The following is a 26,977-nucleotide window of genomic DNA, read 5'->3' on the forward strand; positions in this document are numbered from 1 at the left end:
GCTAGCATGACTGGAAAGCTGCAGGAGCATGGCAACAATGTGACAAATAAACATTATCATCTATTGAAATTATTTTTAAAGTAGTTTAGTGACACACACTACTCCTTGCCCACTCGTGCAAGATGATTATGAATAATATTAAAGGCATCATGGACTGTGATTATATGAAAATTAAAACAAAGATAATAAACAATATTTATTACTAAAAGAACAGATTCAAGGCAGCAACAAAATCAGCTAAAATCGAATATGTTCTTTTCAAGTTAGATATATGACTACGTATAGTAATTATACACTGAAATTAATCCTTAACTTTACCTGAATGAGCCAAGATGAAGAAAAAGAAGGAGGAGGAGTAGAAGAAGAAAGAAAGAAGACGAGTAGCCTAAGCCTGTGGCCTAATGAGGAAACAGTAAACAAAGCTGCAAAACTATTTTCATGAACTGCACTGAAAAACCACTAAATAAATGGTAAATAGAATAAATGACTTCAGCATAATTGCACCTGTGTTTCCTTTCTCAAAGCTTTGGAGACCCTCTCTGTCCTCGCTCCTCCTAAGGGGTTGGAACTTCCTTTATTATGGTGGACTTTGATCAGTTGGCAGGTCACTGGCTAAAAGGAATAGCTGAAAGCTAATTGAGGCTGAAGAGGGGAAGGATGCAGACATCGTAATGAGAGAGAAGGTGATTCAGCTCCTATTTTAGAATTTTAGGCTATATACTTTATAGTGTAGGTGTGTATATTGTAAGGTTGTATTGTAAGTGCCTCAAAACGTAACATGGTATTGAATCAACACATCTCTGACACACGGTCAACAAAATCTGAACATTAAAAGCTTCAAAAGCGTTGTGTTTGTTGCAGGGCTGTTCTGTTGCATTACATTACATCATACAGGCTTTTCTTTTGTGTGTGTGTGTGTGTGTGCAGCGGTTATAATAGCTACATGTTATCACTCAAAATCACTTTCAGCACATAATTGAACCATAAACTATATATAAATACAGACATTGTGAGATGTGACCTCACCCATTGGTTTGCATTGGAGCCTGTTTGAAGCCCGGAGTTGCAACTTGTAGTCAGCACTATCTTTTCGATTTGGAGCCAGGATCTTTCAAATAAAGAGTGTGTGGAGTTGCCTTTCATGCTCTGGAAACATGCCCCACTACCTCAGACCAAAGCGAACAACATTAGTCAGACCGTGCAAGTCCCAGAGCCAGTGAGAGCAGCAGGTGAGCACGCTGTCAATCACACCCACACAGCAGGCATCAAAGCCTACTATTAGTCTTCAAATATTATTAACAGAATAATAATTTCCAAAATGACATCCAGCGCACTTATTAGGGGGTCTGCATTTAGCAATTGAGACCATATCATATAAGCTTCAGATAAACTTTTAATTGCATTTTGCACAAAATGACTGTGTAGACACACTGTCTACACAGGGTAACGGGTAACATGAGTCTAGTGACTATATATGCACATCAGGTTGTTGTGTACCCATGGAAGTTATCGAATTATTATGGTTTTAGAACAATGACTCATCAAAAAAGTTAGTCCTATGGCATAACTTGCCTAACGTGATGCACCAGATGGTTTGTTACACAAAACCATCTGAGAAGTCGTCCATGAAAACTGTTTGGAAAAGGGCAGTTGCTTTCGAAAAATACTTTGGCAGGTGATTGGATGAACCATCTGTCCATCACCGTCTATCACCGTCTTACCTTGCGAGGCAGCTGGATTCGCAACGCTGATTGGTCTTAACAGACACAAACACATAATTTGAATCCTGGCAAGATGGATTCTCACATGATCTTGTAATGTCGTGATCTCGCAAATCCAGCTGCCCCGTAAGGTGGTAACTTGCCCCAAGGTAGGGGTAGAATGAGCATGGGGACGGGATAAACTGAGCCTTCTAGTGGTAAACTGAAAAAAATGATTCAAAATCAAACAATTTTGAGACAATTTTGAACTTTATTAATGCCATCAATTTAACAGAGGCAAAAACTAATACTTTTAAGTAAAACCATCCTGTCCTGTTGTTCAACATGTTACCTAAACCTGCCTAAACATTAACAAGATTAAACTGTGATCTTTGTGTGTTAACTACAGAAAGAATGTATGTGTAAATGTGCACATTTAACTTATCATTTGTCAACAATTAGGTCTTTAATACATCAACATCGTAACGCTTGTAACAGTGATCAAACATTAACATGAACTTGTAACAGTGACACACGGAAAGTGTGTGTGTGTGTGTGTGTGTGTGTGTGTGCAGTGAACGATGACTGACCACTCTCAGTGTGGCTCAGCACAGCACCTCTGTGCCTCCACATTCCCCCTTATCAAGGGTGCATGGAAAGGCGCCTCTTTTTCCCGTCTAGCTGTTCCAAGAACTGTGATTAGTCTTGGCAACATTTTCACAACATCCTCTCTTGGACTGGTTCGTTCTTCCATTGATTCGAATTTGAAAGTCGGCTTGTCGAGCATGGGGCACACTCTGCCTCTCTTCAAGAATCTTGCCTCGAGCTCATCTTAAACTTCCTCAAGTAACCCACTGTAGTGGTATATTTTGGATTTAGTCCTATCAGCAAATTTGACCAAATCAAAATCCCTTACAGCAAGAGTTTGTCAAATCATCATCACTGGATTCTTCTGGATTTTCATCATCTGTACAGTCATTTAGGACATCAGTCATGTCATTAGCATTTGAGCTGCTTTCCTCTTCAATCATTTGCTTTCTGCCTGTTTTCTTCCTCCCTTTAACAAATTGCTTCTTTGTTTTTTTTTTTTTGGAGCCTTCTTTTGTGCTCTCTCTTGGTATGCTTTCTCTATGGCAAGTTTTTCAGGAGTGTCAGTCAAGATTCTTGTTTTGACCCTCTTACGCTTTTTCTTTCCCGATGTAGATGATGCTTTTGGGTGTGGAATTATGTGGAATTATTATGGTGAATGGAATAGTTTGCAGGGATTTTTCTTGGTGTTGTTGTTTATTTTGTGTGAAGATTTTCCCTTCCAGGCTCAAATTCTTCCTTCCCCTTTTAATGGAAGAGATATGTGAACATTTTTACATAATACCTCTATAGATAGGCTACTGCACACATGGTGATCCAGGCCTATGCTATTTTGATCATGGCTGAGTAGTTCCTTATCATCCACCTTTATACTTGAATAGTGTGCATTGGCAGATTTTCATTCAGCTTGTAAGCTTTGATTTCTTTGTTTACATTCATAAAAGCAGGAAATCTTTTCACACACTGCAGTAACCTGGTCACTGTAAAAACCTGTATTTTCATGCAGCTGGTTATTTTTCCAGATTTATCTGAATCTTGGATATTCTCTACAACATGGGTGAATGTTTGCTTATTTTAATTTATTATTAATGTGCAGTTAAACAGTGCTTTTTGAAGGCATTTGTTCAGGACTGATACAGAGAGAACAGGCTCTGTAGAGAGAGTGAACACTTTTTTTTTTTTTTTTACAAAAAGTCTATTGTTTAGATGTAGAACACAAGTTATTTGTACTTATAGTATATTTTTGTGTTATGTTTATGTATGTCACTTTCAGTTTTAATTTAACTTAGTTAGTTTTTTAGATTAGTTTAACTAAAATGGACCTTTTATAATAATCTTACCTTTAATCCCACTTTACTTTTTTACAGTTTAAAGTCTCAGTCATGCACATACATTATTGTAAAAACTCTGGTAGAAACCATCTTACTTGTGCTGTATTCATGGCCAAGGAATATGGTTTCTCCAGCAGAAATCTAGTTGTGTAAACCAGACTTCTTTAATCTTGTACCCCTAATCTGGTTATTTTAGTGCCTTTGGTTTTCCGAACAGATGTCTCTTTTTTATATACTGTATGTTAATCCCTGAATGAGAACCTTGCCAACTTCTACTTAGCCCCACAACTGTGAGGTCATGTGTCAGCTTCAGAGCACCGTCACTGTTTTTATTAGTTTCTTATTCAAGGACACTTCTGCTGGGAATGACATTACCACACGGGCTTCAGTCTTCCAGTTGATAGACGACCTCTGACTCTTCATGGTACCCCGCTGTTTGTTGCCGCTCTTCATCTTGTTCTGTATTTTTCACTCTAACTGTTCTGTTTCATATTTCCATGCATTTTGGCCAAAGCTTATCAGCCAAAACTGTTCTTTGCTTCACTGCATCAGAGTTTCTCATGTGAGGACATTTTAAATTAACCTTGCAGATGCTATGAATACACTGCATGTGACTGCATCTAAAATCCTCTTTCAGCAATCAAAGTTTCAAAGTTGTTGTTTTTTTTCTCTCTAATGTAATTTATATGTTATGAAGGAAAACCTAAAGACCTGAGTTTGAGATTTTATTTGATGAGATTATTTCTACAGACAGAGCTGTCTTCCCTATGAGGAATGTTTATGTAATAAAAACTAAAACCTGAAGCGAAGGGTTATTGATGCGTAAGTCTAGCACATACATTAGCAAAATGTAATTATTCACCAGTTTTTAAGTGGGTGAAATAAGTATGTCTTCAAATGAAAAATAAGGAAACGATAGACAATCTTGTCTTCTGAGTTTGTTGTGTGTGTGTGTGAGAGAGAGAGAGGCGTGATTCCCAAGACACTGACATCTTTGCTTTGAAATTGTTGAGTGGTTGAGAGTTTTAGCCGAGACACTGATGGAAACAGTTTTTTTTTTTTTGCTTCGGGTGAGTGGGGACAAGTTATACCTTCATGACCTACATGTATTATCAACTACAACAGCCTCATTGGAAAAATTCACCCTGAAATATTTAACAGCTGTTTGGTCCGTGTCTGGGGCCATTATGTTGTCTGGTTTATGTTTTCTTTTCTTGATGTATTGTCACACCGATAATATGACAATATATAAAGGTATTTTCACACAGCCCATACAATCTGAGCCATCTAAAATGTCACAAATAAACATCAGGTTTAATGTCCAGAATGTATTTCCACCACCAGACATTTTCCACTTTGAGCGAAGGCTGAATCATGTCTTCTCAGACTTATAACCCGCAGATGAATGCAACAAGATCACCTCTGGGCCTGGGGCTGCTCAAAATGGTTAACTTACTCACGTAAAATGTATTGAGGTAATTTAAAGGAGAGTGAAAATGCAGTCTCCATCACCTGATCCTAAATTCTTTCATCAAATAGGAAAAAAGGTTTTGGTTTTTGATGATGAGTGAACAGAGATGTTGGTCACATCGGAACAAATGTCTGCAGTTTTCCAAAAGTTTCAACATGACTAAGACTAATATTGAGGTTGACCACAGGAGACTTCATTGCTTTCAGCTTGTTCTTCATCACTGTCTTGTCCATCATGTGTATCTGCCTTTTTTTCTGCAGCTTTTTGAAGTGTCTTACATAACCAAAAAATCACTCATTTTGATTATTCTATTTGATTGTCACCATGCGAGGTCTGATGATGAAGCAGGTGTCAGAGATTACAATAAAAAAAGCACAACGAGGTACACAGAAAAAGAAAAGAAAAGAGAGGGGAATGTGATGGAAAAAGTGAAAAATAGAGGTTTTCACATCAAAGACCCCCTCTTGGATATTAGATATTACAGTACTTGTCATTTTGACACTGACGCTCAAGGTTTTTGTGGAATACCTATGACTTATCTTTCCCAATCCTCCAAGCATTTTAGCATGCCGCTTGTAAGTAGAGATATTCCATACTGTATCACATCAAGATAATTTCAATATCTTCAGAACGTGATAAACATCTTTCATATCATAACAACAAGGTTGAGACATGTCAGTGTATTTAAGTCACGACCGCATAAAGCTGCAACAAGCGAGGCTGAAAAAGGCAACGTTACTGCCAGCTGTACTGCGGAGGAGTTAGATCCAGAAACAGGGAGCGACTTGGAAAGTGTGGAAGTGGTTTGGATATAAAAACTGCAGAAAACATGTAAGCCAATGGGAGGAAAATAGTGGCATGTGGGCCAAATGTGGCTCTCCAACAAAAATATTTGGCACCCTAATAGAAGTTTTCCCTTTTAAAGATTACATAAACCTTTTACATGACTCCTCATAAATCTACAGTAGATAAGAATGCAAACAAGGCTCATGTAAATACCAGTAAATGGGAACTTAAGACGTAAATATTTACAAGATGAATAACAACGGTACATAACATAATCTGACCCGAACAGATTTGTGTAAATAACACTTAATTAGTTTCAACCATGAATGAAGCAGGCTACTGATTGTGTGTGAGCAAGCTATTAATTACACGTCTAACCTTGTAGTGTAACACAGAAGATATATTCATGTTTATGAGTCATTTTCTTGTCAGATGAGTATTAACATAAGCTGATGTAAATCTGTTTGCCCTCACATACAGATGGGAATTATGACATCTGCCCTCAGACTGTTTTATAAGTCAAATTTATTAAGGAAGGAAGCCAAACAAAACATATTAACATATTAAAAACATACTGGGCTGTGTTTTCACCATGTCTGTAAAATAAACTCCCCAATAAACAGTGCAGAAAAAACTGGCTCATAGCTGAAAATAATTGCTGACCCCTGATGTAAGCATTGTAAGAAGAAGATGAAAAGTTTATGTTAAAGTCCAAAGAAACAGACTTTGTCCATTTCTGCAATTAACATTAACTGCATCCTGCAATTAATATTAAAAGTATTTTCAGTATTTTTATCATGTCATCACAAAACTACCTGCAATATTGTGGTATTATTTTTATGCAATGTCACCGTCCTGTACTTGTAAGATGATTAAATAAATCACTTCTGCAGCATCCTGTTGACACATCAACATGAATCAGACGGGTGAAATTGAAAAGAAAGAAAGAAAGAGAGAACATCCCCAAATGAGCATTTTTCTGTTGTGGGTTGGCTGGTTTCCACTAGATTATGTATGGATAATCAGTACTCCAGTACTGATGAAGATCTTCAGTTGTATAAAAGACATGATTGTAAGCTGTTTTCACATCATGCCGTCATCTAAAAAGATTAATCAGACATCTGATTTAAAAGCTATATTGGCAATTTTGTGTGCATGTAAATATCACATGCACAGGGCAGTGATGACTTGCAATTGTGCAATTTGGAGTATTTTGTGTTCGGTTAATTTGCATAAGTAGTAGCCATTTTGTCTCCACAGAAAGAAGATGTGAATCCTCAATGAATCTTTCCTTTTCTCTTATTTGTTATGAATATCCCTGAGGGGGTAATTCCTTCTCACAGCTTGCTGAATAAGAACAAGAGTAAGCTCATATAAATATAAATGCACAAATGTATGTCTTGTCTTGTTTCTTTCAATTGTACACTGCTGTGATTGAAGTTAGGATCCTCTATGGCATGATTTGGTTAAGTAATTCATGAGATTCATCCAGCTCAATAATCTGCCTCTCCATTTTTGCATTCTAATGTTTCCGTTTCTCAATTTATATTAGTTAGGCAAAGGATGCTAAATGTATCCTGCCAAGAATCATTTCCATATACAGTACAAAGCACTTGTGCAAAGGTTGTACAGATTAGCAGCTCAAAATCTGCAGCTTTATACATTAATGCCACCCAAAATGCTTAGAGAATACATTCCTGAGTTGCCCTACGTAATACAGTCATTTGGGTGACCTTCAAGAATCTGTATCTCCACATGGATGGTAAATCCTAACTGTGGTACTGCTACTGTCAGTGCTGATCCATGGACAGCCATCTAGAAAACATGAGTGTGACTGAACTGCAACAGGTCCTGATCAATACCTGTGATGATTTTGTTTTTCAGCAGGTTATTCAGATTAGATGTGGCAGCCAGCTGGAGCCCTGTCAAGCTTCATTCACAATGTTGTTTTTTGAGACTGACAGTTAGAATTTCTGTTGTTGTTCTGTTATATAATATGGGAATCAACACGTTATCTCATATAAAGGGTTCTACCGCCCACCATCTGCCAACTTTTTGCCAGGGTTTGATTTTAGATTTTTATAGAAAATAAAATATTTTCTACAAAGGGTTCTTTTACCGGCCAGCTACTTGAGAGGAGACCAACAGCACTGTGGCAGTCTGCAGTAACCCAGTTTGAGCCAACCCAGGTTGATGGCTCTCATTTTTAATTAGACATTTCTCTTGAACTTTAGCTGTCTCAGTTTCTTTAACATTAGCATTTCAACATCAGATATGTGCATGAATCAAATTATGCTCTAACCTGTCAATTAGATGAGATTAAAGGACAGTTAAGGCCAGTGTTGGACAAGTTACTTGAAAATTGTAATTACTGATTACACGTTACTCATTGTAAAAGTAATGACATTACTTTACTCATTACTTAGTAGCAAAACTAATGCATTACATTACTTGTTACTTTACTTTCGTTACTCAGTCGTCAGCTCTGTCAAAGTTGCCTTTAAACAACTCAAATTCATCCATACCCACATGTTGCATCTTTTGTATTTAACACATGTAGAAACAGAAAATGAGATGTTTGTGGATTAGCAAGCAGGCAGGATACAGTTTGGAAGGATTTACTGACCATCCAACAGCTAGCGTTAGCGTAGCTTCAGTAACTGCACACTGCACTCCAGAAGTCCTGACCTCAGCTGCACGAGTCACACAACCTCCAATTCTCAATAAAACTAGCTAACAATAGCTATACCAGTAAGCCAAATTTCAAATTCATAGGTTTTCAGGAAGCAATAACACAAAGTGTATAATTTATTAGCAATACTGACAACAAACCACTTGATCCAATTATGCTGTTGGGTTTTGAATATTATTCCCTCCCCAATCAGTAATTCAATTTTAGGTCTGACAAGCACCTCTTTCTCCTGCAGTTTATATGCAACAAACTGGTAAAACGACTTTAATAACTAAATTTTTGGTGAGAATGACAACTTCAACTTCAGCCAGCTTGAACAGCTTTCTAATTTATTATTTCTAACTTTTGTTTTTTTTAATCATCTGACAGCTCTTGAATATTCTCCGTATCATTAAAAGCTTTGAAAGCCAAGCAGTAACTTTTTCAGCTGATGGGAGAATGTGTGTCCCTCTAATTCAGTGTCAAACTCTGCCAGGATGCCTTTGTTAACATGTGTACATAAAATCATTACATGAATCACACTAAAAGATTTCATTTACTTTCAAACAACCTCGTTAGCCATAAGGTTGTGTTAATCAAGGAGGAGAAGACAACAATTTCAATGCCAAACAAGAAAGATGTACAATACCTTACAATCCCCAAAGTATAGATATTGTATCAGCACTGGTATTAATACCTTGTTAATACTAGCTATTAATTAAGTAATACCCTAGTCCATTAATTGATTATTCACTGTTGGCAAAGATAAATTTAAGTATATTGAGCCCAAATATACTGGAATCATTCTTGAAAATACCACCATGTATATTTTTTAAATGTAAACTCTCCCACAAAGTCATTTTAGCCAGTAAGGCTGATTGGAAATTATTTAATCTCAGCTTTTATCAAAGCTCTGAGAATCTACATGACGTCACCCTCCACACTGCCTGGTCATGGTTGTATTTTCTCCTTATTTTTCCACCTGATTTGAATACCAGATAAAATTGCATCTGCCAAAAAGAGCCGTAGGAATATTTGCATACTAGAGCAACAAAGAGATAAACAATATTTGCATATTTATATGCAAAAGAAAGAAAATATTTGAAGATGTGTTAGACTTTAACACATCTTCATCCTCTAACAGTTAGAGGATGCCTTCTGTGGTGTAATTCAAGTAAATAATTGACTGTCAAAACATTACAAGCTATTGTAGCTTGCCAAGCACCCACAGGGCTTGTTTGTATCTAATGATGTGACAATCTGATTCTTGTCATCTAGACTCTAAACTGCGAGAAACAAACATATTTAACGTTTTAAAAACCAAGTTTTGTAGCATTTTCTTCAACAACCTGAACAAGTTGTTATACTCTTGAAATATTTCAAGGATATTTTACTGCCTGACTCCGTGAAGGACATGCAGTGTCTCTGTGCATAAGCCTCTCATTGTAAATGTCACATGGGAGAGATTTTGAGTTGATATTTGTGCATTGATTTTGGATTGATCTTTTGTTGTTTTGCATGTATTTTGAATTATCTTGTGTTTATGTAGTTTTACTTTGCATGTTAGTTTGCTTTTGTTTTCTTTGCATGTGTTTTTGTTCATACCTGATCACCCACACCTGTACAGGGATTTCCAGTTAAGTATTTTGTACCGAACTGAATGATATTTTTGCATGTAGAGGTGTAAACAAAGCCTGTATTTACTCTTTAAACCAAGCTAATTCTCAAATGATTTGATTTCTATATCTACATTGTATTTTACACATACATTACATTAGGCAGGTGATGTGCAATGGGTCAGTCAGAGCTTTTTCGTTCTCTGATAATGGGGTTGATGAGAGCCATGAGACTGAACCTGCGGCTGTAAAACCAAAACAATAAGGTAAAAGATGCTACCGTAGAGCTGAGGGAAACTGCCATGTCAGGTGATAAGTGTCTGTTAGTTCTTCACCATGAATGACCCCTTTCACAAGTAGTCATTTGATCTGTTGTTAATATAACAATATTGATCGGTGCAGCTTTAAATCTTCAAGCATTCTCACACTTGCTTTAAAGAGGACATTACATACACACTTTCAGGTCTGACAAACTCAAACAACGGTCTGACGTAAACAAACAACAGTAGTCGTATTTCACTTCTTTTTCCCATTCTTTATTTGAAATATAAAATTCTCAAACACATCCGTAGATGAAATCTGATTCAATAGTGGACGACGCGAACAGCACTCGAAACAACCTTAGCAACAAAAACTACAGAACTTGTACGGCTGTCTGTGGGCTATGGGCAATCTGACGTCAGCTCGATGGGGAAATAGAGTTAACTTTACAAACAGAGCATTCAGGCTGAAGCCCTGGCTTTTGACTTGAAGGGGGCATTTTTATATATGTCTCCCTAATGTTTTCGAACTTTTACTAAGTTTAACATAATGTATATATCCAACATTATAACATTAGTCTATATAAATGACAGAAAATCACAAAAAAACATGTTATGTCCCCTTTAACAGACTGAATAAGAGCATCTGTAAAAATGAACTTTAGGTAGATATCAGAAGCTAGAACGCAGGCAAGAAAACTGCGGAGAGAGATATTGTGTGAGGGTGGGAAAAGATAAGATAAGCCAATAAACACTGGGAATCATATTTCAGGCATGGATCACCCTGCCTGTCAAACCAAAAGCTACTGCCTGTGAGGGAGCACTTTATCAGGACACATACATAAACATTAGCAAAGGATCAAACCATTCTGACAGCATCCCCTGGAATTACTCTACTGTTGATTACTTTGAAGATTTAAAATGTATAGAAACAGGGGAAACTTCTCTCAGGTAATTGTGCCTGGATTGTTCTGATTGCTTCCCATGGAGGAAAAGCTGCCCCAGGCTAACCAGCAATTGGAGAGACTCTTTGCAATGCTCTTAAATGCCTCAGTGATTTGGCCCCATCAAAACACACACACACACACACGGAGAGAGGTGTTTTTTCTAGCATCTGCAGCGTTGACACATTGCATCTGCCTGCAGTAAGCACCTAATGAATGGGAAAATCACAGCATTTGATGCATCTTTTTGCGTTGGAGTTAGTATTTTCTTCTCCTTCAGCGCCTCATGTGGATAACCCCACCTCCTCTCATCTCCTCTCCTCCCCTTTCTGCGCGCTGCACCTGTGTTGCTCCTGCTGCTCGTGCGTCAGATGATGGCAAATGATCCTTTAGACAGCTCTCGCTTCCCGAACTGGCAGCAGAGTGAGTCGACCACGCGAAGCGGCTACCGGTCCTCCTCCTGCAGCCGTTCTGCACGGTCCCCGCTGTCTTTTCACACAACAGCAGCACGGGAACAAACTTTTGTCATCATTTTTACGCACACGTTCCCATTTTTTGGACAAGCAGTCGAGAACATCGCTGCGCCTTATTCACACACCACCCGCGCGATTTTCACAGAAACTTCAAAAGTACCATGCAAGTTTATGTGGCTGTCATCTTCGCTTATGGAGTGTCGGGTAAGTTCAGCAACTTCTGTTTTTTTGGCATATTGGTGGACTTGTTGCCTTTAAAACGCTCATTCTTGCGCACGCTGGTTTTATCAATCAAATCTACACTGATTGTACAAAATCTTTTAAACAGTCGCTTTATTTTATTTTATTTTTTTTAATATCCCTGAGGTGATTCCAGGAGCCTATCTTTGAAATCTGCACCGATGACTAAGAAGAAGAAAAAGAGGTTAATTCAGAGGATAAATTTTAGGATGTGGGACATTTAAGATGGTTTGTGCCGAAGAGGATGGTATAAGGGGAATATCTCTAATATCAGGCTAAATATAGTTTTCAAAATATATTCGGTGTAGCTTACGGGTTTGAAAACACCAGGGAGCTGTATTAATGTTTTGAAGGTAATTCTTATGCCACCCACTGTGTAATAACTGCCGAATATTGTAAAATTGTCTGCTAGTAAAACAGATTGTCAGTGGGAGGTACCTCACAGGATGTGTTAATCCGTTCTGAGATATCTTCAGTTATAGATTCTAACTGTGAAAATCTGTTTAAAAATGGGCATCATTCCTTTTCATTCTAAACTCATGTGCATAAAGGACTGAATGTCTTTTTTTTGCCCCTTGTATTTCACTTGTTCTCTGAATTATGAATTATATCTTCTTCCCTTGAAGCTCTCTGCATTACATGAGCATAAATTCTGCCCCCTTTACTACTATAACAGTAAATGTGTGAGCTGTTAACAGTCACTGTCCAGTAGGTCTGTGCACATCCTGTGGCAAAGGCAACATTTTATTGACTAAAAAGACAGTAATTTGCTTTGTATGTAGCTCATATATCATGAAAGGGAGCTTTTATTTTGAGCGTGTACATCTTTTGTAGCGGTAAAGCAACATATGGTCATGCATAATGTTTAACTTTGCAAGCACATGATGTTAAAGACATCAGTTCAAATGCTAAGCAGAGCCACTGCAAATTCACAATTGACCAGAAAATGTTTGAATCATTGGAATCTGTTTACCCAAGACATCTTGAATAATAATTGTAAGATCAGTTTAATTTAGCTGTTGTCAAAGTCCAGCGCATTCATATGCAGCCATGATACTGAATGGCAATAGTCAACACAGGGATATGTTACATCGTTGTTTACTTTGCTTGCATTCTAGCCACAGTAGAGTCATGCATCCAAGATCTGTTAAGAATAAAAAAAATCAAGGACTGTACTTCGTGCGTCCTTGTGAAAAATTTAATTCCTGCAGGAGGAAGCAACCCATAAAAATTCTATTTTTTCATGTTGCCACAGTCTAACAGATGATAAGCTACAATTCAGCACCTCTATCACAGAGCAATGCCCTAAAGATCTCTTGTGGGACACACAGCAACAACATTCTGCTGTCGGGCAGCGTTGAGCCATTGTTGAGTGTCCAAACATTGACCTTGGTTTTTGTGATGTGTGTGGAACCGTTGGCACTAGTCAGTTGATGGACTAACAATACCAGTGAGAACAAACTTTACAGTGCCAGTTTGAGCTGTTTGTCAGATGTAATCTTATATCATATTCCAAGCAAGACACATAACCAGTGGTGTAAAAATGTTTAATATTCATGGCTAACTTTCAGGCCAATAAAATTTTCCGATGAGGACAATGAAGCATATCGGAATAGTTTGTTTTGTTTGTCTTTCCATGATGTTTTAGATGAGGAATACAGATACGCACGCACACAACATACATTAATATCAGCAACCAGCTGGCCACCAGCTGTAGTCTTTGCAGTGTAATCAAGCGCAACTTTTAACAAAACATGCAAAGCATTTGATTTGTCTGTCTGACACTAATCGACCCAGTCGGCCCTCAAACACAAAGCTGGTGCCCAACGGTGCCCGACAGCTGTCAGCTTAGTCTGTTAGGGCCCATAAATAGAGCAAAATGACACTTCCGAGTTTAGTCGTTTATTAGAAATATCAATTACACATTTTTTTCTGAGTCTTTCTCTATTACTACTGATTGCAATTTTATTGACTGCCTTCCTGCAAATTGCATATTGAGGTCTATTGAGGTCATTACATGAACTGTGTGGAAATGCTTTGCACTCAAACATAGAATCAATCAATTGAAAATGCAGTGTAACAAATAATCAAAGATAGAAATACAAGAAATATTAACACACCATACCATATCATGTGGATATGCTGCACAGGTATGGGTACAGGTAGCACATGTTTTTAAAACTAATTTTGTAATGCATTTACAGTGAAACATCCACTGCTGAACAGTGATACAGTGATCCATGACATTTTGTTTAAATTTTTGTATTTATAGTCTTTATAACCATATGGTCACTTCATAGTCCCCCTTACATCGGACAATTCGCAATTGCTGTACAAAAGTGGATTCCTTTTGTGGTCTTGTTAGGCTACTTTCCTGCTGAAAAGGGTATACTTTGAAAATCTTTATCAGCCAGGAGACTTTATGATCCACGGGCATGAGAATAATTCATAACACGCATGCAGTGTTACCTAAAGAAAAAATGAATTCATCTGGATGCACCATACAGTAGGACTGCTGGTAGGCTACATATCTGTGAAGATTTATAATGAAGTTATAGTTGTTGGATCTCAATACTCATACCCTTAAAAAATATGAGACCCTGTCTGGTGTTTGTTTATTATGTAATCACAGAACTATTATCTGCTGCGATGCGATGCACAGTAGGTATTAGAGGATGTCTCTTTTTTTAAATAATAAATATTTGCCAGGAATTTACTAGTTATACTCCAGGGGATGGTAATTGTTTTAGAATACAGACATCTTAAAACATCCTCCCATCAGGCTTGGAGACGGAATTGCCTTGGTTTTATTCATTAGTAGGACTCCTGTCAGGTGGGAATTTCACAGTTAAGTGCCAGCACTCAAAAACCTCCCCATTGTAAATGTGACACAAAACTTAAGCAAAGCCTATAATGGATGAAGATCCCCTGTGTTTAAAATTAACACCATTATTGTTTTAGAAGAATGGACTGTATATCAGAGCATCAAGTAGTCTGCACAAAATAACAACTTGCTGCAACTTGCTTAATTTATTATTTTACAGGTAATTTTTAACCTTTGTGACACATGTTAAAAGGTGTCACCATACCTCTACATTAGTTGTTTTTTGTTTCCTGTCTTTCTTCAAAGTGCTTTTCTGCATTTCACATAATGTCAAGAGTGGGAGTGAACTTTTGCCATTTAGCTTTGGTTCATATCTGGCCAGAACAGTTGAAGATTGTTAGACATTTCTGTATTTTTCTGTAGTGCTCCAACTAATGATTATTTTCACTTCTGAATCTGCAAGTTATTTTCACAGCCAATGCATTAAGTGGTTTGTCTTTCAAACTGCAAAATTTGTAAAATGGTGATTGCAATTTTCCAGAACCCTAGGTGACAAATTGCTTGTTTTGTGTAAGCTCAATAATCCAAAACCCAAAGTTATTATTCAGTATAATATCAAAAAAGACAAAGAAAAGCAGCAAATCATCACAGTTGAAAAGCAGACAGACAACCATTCGTGCTCAGATTCACAACAATGGACAAATTTAGAGTTGCCAATCAACTTAAACTGCAGGTTTTTGGTCTGTGGAAGATGAGAACTGGAAATTCAATTTATTGTTAAACAAGAAAAATGTTTTCTCAGGCACTGACACAAGTGGCTATAAATTGTAAAATTCTCCTCCAGTATTCAATCACACATACATTAATGAAGTGTCCTGACTGCTTTGCTTTACAACTTACTGCATATAGTTCACAGTTTTTAATAAGTGGAGAAAGCAAAAGTGTTCACTTTTGCTGTCAGTCAAAGGTCAAGGAAGACATGCAGTCATGTTCCTTGTATGAAATGCAACATAAAAAACTACAGACTGTGGCTGTAGGGGCTGATGCTGTGTTTTTTTTATTTGTAAATGTGACTTAGTGACTCATTCTTGCTGCTTGCAGTTTTTTTTTAATCACACCACCTATAAATACTGTACCACCTACTGTAGGTTGGCAGTAAATTGAAGTTCAGTATTTCCCCAACTAATGATAAATTAAGTAAAATAATAGTTCTAAATCTTAAGCGAATGCGTCACTGCATCCATGGACACCTGGGAGGATACAAAAGCAGTGTCATGATAAAGTTGACATAGTTTTTCCTTTCTTCAGTTTGTGATCAATGGTGCCTCAAGGCATGGCTGGTCATGTCGAGTGTTAATTAGGTGATACCTCAACAGCATTTAGATTTTCATTAGCTTCCTCCTGAGACATGAGTCGAAATTACCTGAAGTGATTACCCTGTGCTGTTCACCACATGGTAACGTGAATCATCTTAAATGACTGTGGTAAAAATGCCACGTGGCTCCACCACATTATGTATTATTATGGCTGCTGGAGGTGTTTCGCCCTCCTCTGTGATTGATTTCTACTTCAATCACTGTTTTCTGTAAAATGGTGGGTCATGTGAGGAGCCCTAGTCTCTGACTCTCAGGGACCAAGGACCCCTCGTTTGACCCATGACCCAGGGACTGTTTTTGATGTCCTACCCAATAAAAACTGTAGTCTTAGTAAATTTTATTGGTATCACTGAAATTATATCACGACATGGTATTACATCACCAGTTATTCTCAGGAATAACAAAATGCACCCAGGAATCACTAAAAGCTTTAAAAACAAACAAACAAAAAAAACAAAAACAGTGAGGCTTAACTTCTTTGACAATATTTGATGTGTTTTTGCAGTAAACAGGATATTAGGACTGGAGGTCCTGGTAGATGCCACTGAATCTGTGATTTTTATTGCACAGAATTTGTGTGAATGCACCCGAGTGCAAGATTCACTGGTGAGGAAATTTTATAATTTTGCGGACGTTATGGGTTGGATTTTGGTATAAAAATACAGGTTTTTGACATATGCAGAATGTATGTACTTATACACAGCAGAACACTTTGCCCAGGGACAGTAAACTGTAAAGGAGAGATATCTTTGTTTAAATTGGACCCTAAACTTATTCCATTTTCAAGAAGATTTACCGGGGTCTTCCCTGGAAAGAAGTGTCACACACAGAAATCAAATCCAGCTATCAGGTGTCGTTGAGTCTTTCAGGTCAAGAACAGGTCATGCAATCTTTCACGGCTGGATGATGAATAGTTTATGAACTCTGAATAAATGTATAAAGAGAATATTTATTTTGCAAAACACGAAGAGTCAAGTTAAAAATGAATAAACCAGCAAGCACTTTCACTTTACCATTTCATCTTGTGTTTTACTACAGACAGAAGGTTTACACCTTCTAATTACAGACTGATACTCATAAAATAATATGAGATATATTCAAATTACTGTTTTAATGCTATCAACTTCAGTAACTTGCTCTGCATGTACTGAAGCAATATCATGCATACCAAGCTCTTTATGCCCAACTCTTGAGACCACCTCTTGTAGTTTGAAAGCCAGATGCATCTGTGTAACAGGCTATTTAGTTTATTTCCCACAAAATAATTGTAATATATATTCATATATATATATTACACCTCTATACAAGATTGTACCATACCATTTCATTGCACTGCATTTGGGCAGTCAGCTTTCTGCCCCACCTGATTATATGAAGAACTATAGTTCTATCAATACATTCAAGGCCAAATTAAAAAATCAACTAAAGACGAATCAGCTGTGTGACCACTGAGCCTAGTTTACATTATTAATTTTTAATTGACATTGTGGGTGTATGTGATGTGCTGTTGTGTGTAGCTTTGTATTTTGTATGGTGTTTCTTTGTGGGGGTTTTTATGTTTATTTTTTTTATTTTTTTGCTTTGTACTGTTTGTTGTGCTGTGGTATGTTTTGATTGTAATGGACTACAGATGCAAATTAGCTTCAAGTTAACTCTGGTGCAGTGCATCATTTATGCTTAATACTGCACACTGTCCTGTTCAATAAATCAAATCACATATTGCTTATCAAAACTGTGGTTACAAAGAACCTCACAGGTAAAGATGGAGAATGCAGTACAAAAACTACATGAGAGGTTAAGACACAGTTACCTTTAGTTCTCAATTAGCAGGGAAAGGAGGGAAGGAAATCTGAGAGGCCTCATTGGGACATAATTGCATGATAAATCAATAATTTGCGTGGAGCTAGACTATTATGTGTCTTGTAGATGATGAGGAGAATCATAAATTCTGTCCTTTTCTTAATTGGATGCCAGTATATGTCTAATGTGTAATCTGCAGCTGTCTTGTCACCGGCCTGTCTATTGTATTTAGAACCAGAGCCATGATAAGGCAGACTCCCTGTGGCACAAGAATTAGGAATTTCACTAATCATGGCAGGAGGAGATAAGGGAATGAGTCATTTTCTCTTTCAGCCTGCCTGGCATATGAAGTCTGTTTTACATTTGTCCGCCTGTAGTGTTTGTTCTATGTCTCTGCATAATTTAGACTCTTGAGGTAAAATACCACAGTAGTCCTATTAGACTGTTTATTAAGGAAATACAGCAACTCAACCTGTATCGCACAAAGAAGTAAGCAGGCAGCAGGGCCTTTTACTATCGGGTCGGTTTCTGTCTAAATGAATTTACCAAGTGCTGTCCTGCTGACACGATTATTGATTATTGCAACTGTTCTGATAACCATTGCATTTCTCTAACCTTCTGGTTGTTTGTTCCACAAGCTCATGAGCATCCAAGCTGTGTGCCCCTCTCTCTTCTCTCCCCCTCTCTCCCTATTTTCTCCTCCTGTCCTCTCTTGTCTCTCAGACATCTCTTGCTGGACCAGTATCCATCCTGGAAGTGCTGTGCTTCTCTGGCTTTCGGTGCCATTTCCTGAGGTTTTGGATCTGGTTCCACATCCTGCAGGAGTTCAGCCTCACCTCATGTCACTCTCTCTGAATGATGTCTTTATCTCTCTCCCCTGTGAATAATATCTTTTCTTGTCTCTTCTCCTGTGTATGTGACTGGTGTGATGTGAGTCTCCACTGTGTGCATGTGTATAGTCTGTCCTCCCGCCAGGTCTCCATGGCAATGGAGATCACATGGCTCAGGTCCTATTTTGTTCTGGTGGCACCTGGAAGCTGCTTGGTGTCCTCTTCATCACATTCTTCATATATATATATATATATATATAACAAATCCATTACAGTTTTATATTTTTGTAATTTGTGTTCTATTCTGTACACAAAACATCTATTGCACATCTATCTGTCTGTGGGAGAGGGATCCTTCCTCTGTTGCTCTTTCTGGGTTTTTTTTTACATTTTTTCCCCCTGTTTAAGGTTTTCTTTTTGTTTTTTTAGGGAGTTTTTTCTTATTCAAATCGAGGGTCTAAGGACAGATGTTGTATTGCTGTACGGACTGTAAAGCCCCTTAGGCAAATTCGTGATTTGCGATATTGGGTTATACAAATAAAATTTGCTTGACTTGATTTCACACATCAGCAGTTCCCCGAAGCACTGATGGAGCCCATTGATGATGTGGGTTCGGACAAATGCAGACAAAGGCTTTCTTAATGAGATGCATAGACTGCACATGTTTAGTGAGACCTTTGTCAAGACAATATGTCTCAGATAAGGACGAGTGGCCGAAATTGTACACTCATAATTATATCCTTGAATTTTCTTCTTTATTTACAGCACTCAATATCACAGAGGAAAAGGGAATATGTCCCCTTGGATATTTCCCTTGTGGCAACCTAACCCTGTGCCTCCCTCAGCTCCTGCACTGCAATGGCATTGATGACTGTGGAAATCAAGCAGATGAGGAGAACTGTGGTGAGTCATTCTTTCTACTTGAACAGATGTTATAATGGCTATGCATTAATTTACATATAATACTTATCATTTACTTATAGTTGACACTTGCTACACTTTCCACATGCCAAACACCAAAATTCCAAACACCAAAATTCCCATATATTCAGATATTCCCATATCTAATAACACAAAATGTATTCACCCTCAACAAGACAACATATAACACCAAATAAAAGAACATATTTGAAAAAATTGGTGCTTCTGATGCAGTTTTATACTGCATGCTTCCTGCTCAGTTCTACAATATGCACTTAGAAATCTCATTGTGGTCCGCTACTTCGGACCAAAGTGAACGCTAGCTTACTGGGAACACGGAGCGGTGCACACTTGGACTAACATTAGCTACTTTAGCTAAATTGTACTAACAGGGCAGGTACCATAATCAAGTAACATTAAAGGGGACATATCATGCTTTTTGTGATTTTCTGTTATTTATATACTGTTATGATGTCAGATGTCTATGTTAAACCTGGTCAATGTTCAAAAATTTGAGGTTAATGTATTTAGAAAAATGCTCCCTGCAAGTCAAAAGCCCAGGATTCAACCTGCCCTCAAGGCTTGGTTTGCAACATTTTGCCGTCTGTTTCAATCAGATCTAGGCTTGAACATGTACGGATGTGTTTGAGAAGCTGAAATTTAGAGTAAAGAACATGAAAAAGTAGTGAAATTCTACTGCTATAGTTTGTTGCATGGTTTGTTGAAGTAGCCTCCATAGCCGGCGGAAGTCTCCCAAGGGGCAGCTTCCGAAAGTTGGCCAATCAGAACAGAGTGGGCTCCTTGGGAGGAGGGGCTTTAAAGAGACAGGAGCTAAAACAGTCTGTTTCAGACAGAGGCTGAATTGAGGGACTCTGTGAAGGGTCAATATGAGTTAAAAACTGAGTTGTTTTTTTTTTAACCGTTAATCATGCAAACACATTCCAGGAGAGCCCCAGATTAAAATATAGACCTGTAAAGGTGCATCACAGCTGTTGAATGGGTTAAACACTTGATCAGGTTGAACCGATCAACATGTCACTGTTATTTCCCAAGTCTTTAAATCTTATTATTAAATCTATTAATTTCCAAAATGACCACCAGCACACTCATTAGAGGGCCGACTTGGTAGTTGCCGCTTGGACCTTACCCACACCCATAATAAAATAGGCTCAGAGTTGATGGCTGCTAGTGTAGGCAGACATAAAAATCCCGCTTATGTTATGCATAGCTGGCACAGCGTTGACACCTTCATTAATTATTTAACTCTTTTGACACAGCACCATAATTTAACAGGACCTTCTTTACACACGGATGAGCTGCTCTAAAAGCTGTTAAAAAAATCCAGTTTTCCACCAAGAGATCATTTGGGGTAATCTATACTATAGTGGCACATTTTTAAATTAAGATAACCTCCAAACGCCATTTTGGAGATGTAGTGACCAGAAAACATTTGTGTCATTGACCGTAAGAATTGATTTAAAAAAAAAAAAAAAAATTGTGATGGTTGATGAATGTAAAAGAGGGCTTTTTTTCCTGTCAAGATACATATTTTCACCCGTTACAAACACACAAACACTTTTTTTTGGGTCACAGTACCTGAATACCCAATCCTGTTCAGGACTTTATTGTCTCTCTCAATACCGAATTGTTGAAATAAATTATTCAGTATAGATACTGGATCATTTTTATGAGGGGTATCCAAAAAGGTATCACCATTACATAATTAGATGTACAGGTGTGCAAAACTCACAGAGATTCAAAGGGTCTAATAATAGTGTTATTAACAACAAAGTAGAAAACAATTTCACACAAGAAACCAGGTACTGATATGATGACACTTAGAAAAGGTAACTTGAGGACACCTCACCTCTACTGATCCACAGTTCTAGTTTGTGAAAACAGCTTATGCATAACTGATTTCCTGAATTTATCTTACTTTTACTTTGAGTACATTTTGCTGGAGATGTAGTGACCAGAAAATTGTAATACTTTTTTTTTTAATATTTATGTTCTCTTACCTGAGTAGAATTTTGAATGCAGAAGTTTTACTTGCGACTGAATATTTTTACATTGTGGTATAGCCACATTTACTTGGATCTGCATCCTCCTTCCACCAGTGGACTTGCATTCATTAGTTGGACACAAATACAACCACATATGAATGCTGATGTTGCTCTGGATCAGCTGGATGTGTCAATAAGCTGTTCACCATATCAGTTTTATAAGTTGATAATATGACAGTGTTGTGTTCACAGCTTGTTGTGCTGCCATGTGTCTGGTGCCAAAATATCAATTATGCAGGATTACAGACATAACCATTTAAGTCACATTTTTGTAAAATATGCCTAGCCTAACTTGGAACTTTCGATATCCAGGAAAGAGGTAATGTCTCACAATAAAAAATGCTTTAATCATAATATCAATAATACTGTTTTGGTAGTTCCTTTTTGAATGAGGCTGTACTGGTTTCCACCTCAGAGCATGTCCTGCACTCAGCACATGAAAACTTGAGATATACTTCTGTTTTCACTCTAATCATCTGTCAAACATTTATGAACAGTTACAGACTGCTTTTTTAAAAAGTGAAATGCTTACAATGTTTAACAGCTTATTCATCTGAGAAATATGACAGAGTATATCAAATACAGATGGGTGACAAATTAAAGAAAAAACGGTACAGGCCTGAATGCCTGATCCCATCATCGGATAATTCGTAATTCATTTGTAATTCAAAAACCCAGAAGCGGTTAATCTGTTATTTGTTTCAAAACAAAAAAACGTTTTTGGTGTCAGAATAAAATAACAAAAAACCAATCAAACCTGGCCCGTTTTTGGTTTTTGCCGATTCGTTTTATCGTTATTCCTTTTTGGAATGAATATCGAACAGGTCTGCGGACTTTCACCATAGCAACGATCGCTGAGGATCAGGGGTAGGCTAATGTAGTCGCTTCCGCTATTGTACAAAACTGACAAAAATACTTGATTTCTAAACCACAATTGCATGGTCTTTCGAATTTGGTTTTCTGGATTCTCGTTGGGAAACAAAAAAGGAATAGATCACGTGATTTCGTTTTTTGTTTTTGGTTAAAAATGAAAAAAGGAAAAAACCATGTGACTTCCGTTCTTGGTTTCAAAAGCAAAAACGAATCAGCTGAATGTCAGCAGACCTGTTCGATATTCAATCCAAAAAGGAATAACGATAAAACGAATTGGCAAAAACCAAAAACGGGCCGGGTTTCATAAAAGAGTGATTGAATGGTGATGTATGTACAGTAGGTATTAAGCAACAAAGTTACATTTTAAACATTTTCCACACTAGCAAAGAGGAAATTCTCAATGAATTGTAACTCCAGACCTTTTGGATATTATGTTTGAGGAACACATTAGTCACATTGGAGCTTGTCACTGACAACTACATTTTAGTGTCTGATTGAGCCAGCAGATTTGAACAGGAAGGACATTATTCTGTGATTATGGGCTTTCCACAGAAGAGTTTAATGGTCTCTTGATTCCACTATTTTCAGGGTGTTTCAAATATTTAAATAGTGCAAACTTCTAAGCCATAAACTCCTGCTGAAAATAGTTGCCTGCCTCAAGGGTGTGAAAAGCAAAAAAACGCTTGTCCCACTTGAGGACTGTGATCAGCAGCATGCATTTGGTGAAGACTTTAGGCAAGGCAAGTTTATTTACAGAGCACATTTCAGCAACAAGGCAATTCAAAGTGCTCTACATAAAACATTAAAAGCTACAAGACAAAGTGCAAAAGAAACACACCATAAAATGACACTTAAATACAATTAAACACAGTCATTAAAGAGCTGAGACACAAAAATAAGCTAAAATAGAATTAGACAGGTATAAAATACAAGAATAAAAGTTACAGTGCAGTATAAGAAATCAATAATTATTTGATTTAATCAAAGGCAGTGGTGAACAGAAAAGTCTTCAGCCTTGATTTAAAAGAACTAAGAGTTGTAGCAGACCTGCAGTTTTCTGGGAGTTTGTTCCAGATATGTGGAGCATAAAAACTGAAAGCTGCGTCTTTATGTTTAGTTTTGACTGTGGGGACAGAAGCAGACCTGTCCCAGATGACCTGAGAGGTCTAGATGGTTCATAACGTAGCTGAAGATCAGAAATGTATTTTGGCCCTAAACTATTCAGTGCTTTACAAACCAACGGTAGTATTTTGAAATCAATTTTTGACAGACAGGAAGCCAGTGTAAAGATATGAGAGCTGGAGTGATATGATCTTCTGTCTTGGTCTTAGTGAGGATTTGAATAGCAGCGTTCTGAATCAGCTGCAGCTTTCTGATATTTTTTTTTTTAGGCAGACCAGTTGAGTCTACTTAAGATAAAGGCATGGTCAAGTTTTTTAAAATCCTGTTGAGTCATAAGTCCTTCAATCCTTGATATATTCTTCAAGTGATAGTAGGCTGACTTTGTAATTGTCTTAATGTGACTGTTGAAATTCAGGTCTGAGTCCATGACTACACCAAGATTTCTGGCTTGGTTTGTGGTTTTTAACATGACTGATTACAGCTGAGTGCTGACTTTTAATCGTCCTTCCTTGGCTCCAAAGACATTTACTTTAGTTTTGTCTTTATTTAATTGAAGAAAATTCTGGCACATCCAATCATTGACTTGTTCAATGCACTTAGTCAGTGATTGGACCATATTGGACCATAGTCCCCTGGTGATATGGTTATGTAAATTTGTGTGTTGTTTGCATAGTTATGGTAACATATTTTGTTGTCCTCCATATTCTGAACCAGTGGGAGCATGTAGATGTTGAACAGAAGAGGCCCCAGAATGGAGCCTTGGGGAACTCTGCATGTCATTTTTGTCCGCTCAGATGTGTAAATACCTATAGACACAAAGTAGTTCCTGTTCTTTAAGTAGGATTCAAACCAGTTTAGTACTGTGCCAGAAAGTCCTGCCCAGTTTTCCAGTTGGTCTAGTAAAATGTTGTGGTGACTGTGTCAAATGCAGCACTGAGATCCAATAATACTAAGACTGAAATTCTGCCACTGTCTGTATTTAAGTGGATGTCAATGAAGACCTTAACAAGAGCAGTCTCACTGCTGTGGTGTAGTCAAAATCCTGACTGGAAGACATCAAAACAGTTGTGTAGTTCCAAGAATGTGCTCAGCTGTTGAAAAACAGCTTTTTCAATGACTTTACTTAAAAATAGGATGTTCTTATGGGCCTATAATTGTTCATTAGTGCTTGTCCTTGGGGTTGTCAACATGGGTGTTAATATCACCAACAATGACTACACAGTCAGTCAATACAGATTATAGACTGCAGTTCAGCAAAGTCATCAAAAAAGCACTCTGGCTTCGCTCATAAAACTGAAGTTGAGAGGGGTTGACTTGAAAAGAACAGCTGCACTGTTATGTTTGTCTAAACAAATCCGAGTTAAAAACATAAAATCAAGATTGTGCTTGACGAATCATTAATTAAAATGTTTTCCTGCCAAAGACCTGACGTTTAATAAAGCTAGATTTAGTGTGTTAAAAGCATTATCTGCCCAATTTTTTGGGACAGGCTGTGGCTGACGAGGAATGGATACTAAATTTGACAAGTTTGCAGAATCGGTGGGGTGCTTCCTGTTTCTTAGCAGATTCATCATTCTTTCTTACCTATCAAGACAGGAATTGAGGAAGCTACTGGCACACTGGGCCCCGGCTTGTCCTGGGAAGAGTTATTAGTGCCATCAGCCTTGCAGCCAGGACCCAGGAGATATCAGTCAGAGCTTGCTGTATTTTGTACACAGACAACTGGATGTGCTGTGCTTTTATCAGGCTGGGGAGACGGAGGATGACTCCAATGCCGGGGGCCTTGTAGCTGTGACAATTGTGTCAAAACAGAACAAGCACAAGCACCATGAGTACAATGGGATAGCTTGATGTTCAGACTGAACTGGCATTTTGTTTCTCCTTCAGTGTTCAGTCCAACATTGCCTTAGCTGGGGGGAGGATTTGATATTCAGGTGGTCTGATGGCACTTCCAGTCCAGACTGTAGTAAGTATACAGAGAACAGCAGTTGAACAGCAGTAGGCAGCAATGTCCTGATGCTACTTCCAGGCTAGCTGTGGTTCTACTAGCTTTTGTAACTCAATACAGTCTCTTCAGCGTATGTTCCTGAAATATCCTGAGGTAAAATCCTGCAGTTTACTATCCTTATTTTAAGATAAATGAGTATAGTACAGCACTTCCTATTTGAACTTAAACCTTTTGGGATTTTAATTAAGCTAAAAAATAATTAATTTTTTAGCAGTTAAAAAAAAGCACAACTCCCTTAAGGTTTTACGGGCATGGCAGCATACATAATACATTGTTGTAATTGTTGGTTTCCCCTTTTTTGTGATATTGATCTGAAAATAATTAAAAACTCTCCTTTTTTAGGATATACAATTTTAAGAAACAAGAATCAAAGTTGCACAAAATGTTGCTCCAGAAGTTACTGATTCTGTCATATGCACATTGAAATAGCAGAGATCCAGTTCTTATTCACCACCAAACAATCTCAGCAGATAGCCAGCTGAGCCTCTTAACCTAAGACAAATCCACCCATGCACGCTACTGTCATTTTTCCAACTTTTTAGTTGTAACTCACCATGATTTGTGTTTCCACACAGGCAAATGGAGTGCACTGCATGGTATAGTATTAAGCAAGGATATATTGTCATGCTGGATTTTTAATAAACTGAGTTATTACAAATATCATTGTGATTTTGTATGAAATTTTTTATTTCTCAACCAATTTTTAATCTATTTTAAGATGTGGATGGATGCTAACAGGTTAACAATTAGAAGAAGTACTCAGAAAAATATGTTATGTGTTGAGCACCAGGGCATATTCATATTGACAGAAATGACAGAACAGACAAATGTTGGCAAATTCAAGGCTTGGTAAATCCTCCCACTGGTGTATTCATTCACATTAATTTGTACTCTGACTTTGAGAGTAGCTGTAGTAGTGTTTTGTGACTAAAATGACTGTATGCAACATTAAGAATAAGCTTAAAGTGAAACCATGACTCTTCCTGGTAACCTTAATATATAAAAGAGGTAGTCACAGTAACAGCATTCCCTTACAATAGAATACAAATCAATACTGTGGCCCTGAAATGCTTGCTGCCT

The 26,977-nt window shown here is 37.6% G+C and overlaps 1 protein-coding gene across 4 annotated transcripts in view; it reads left to right on the top strand.

The window, feature by feature from the left end:
- Positions 1-10,703: 10,703 nt before the first annotated feature.
- Positions 10,704-26,977, top strand: part of rxfp1 (relaxin family peptide receptor 1) — a 75,179-nt gene continuing 58,905 nt past the window's right edge. For all 4 annotated transcript variants that reach the window (XR_006405491.1, XM_044364346.1, XM_044364347.1 and 1 more), the window contains exons 1-2: positions 10,704-12,044; positions 19,676-19,813. Coding sequence is in view for 3 of the 4 variants with exons in the window: in XM_044364346.1 (XP_044220281.1) it covers positions 12,002-12,044; positions 19,676-19,813 (181 nt within the window). In the remaining variant the exon portion in view is untranslated. The remainder of the gene's footprint in view (positions 12,045-19,675; positions 19,814-26,977) is intronic.

This window comes from Thunnus albacares, chromosome 10, assembly GCF_914725855.1.
Source record: "Thunnus albacares chromosome 10, fThuAlb1.1, whole genome shotgun sequence".
In the NCBI taxonomy this organism is placed as follows: domain Eukaryota; kingdom Metazoa; phylum Chordata; class Actinopteri; order Scombriformes; family Scombridae; genus Thunnus; species Thunnus albacares.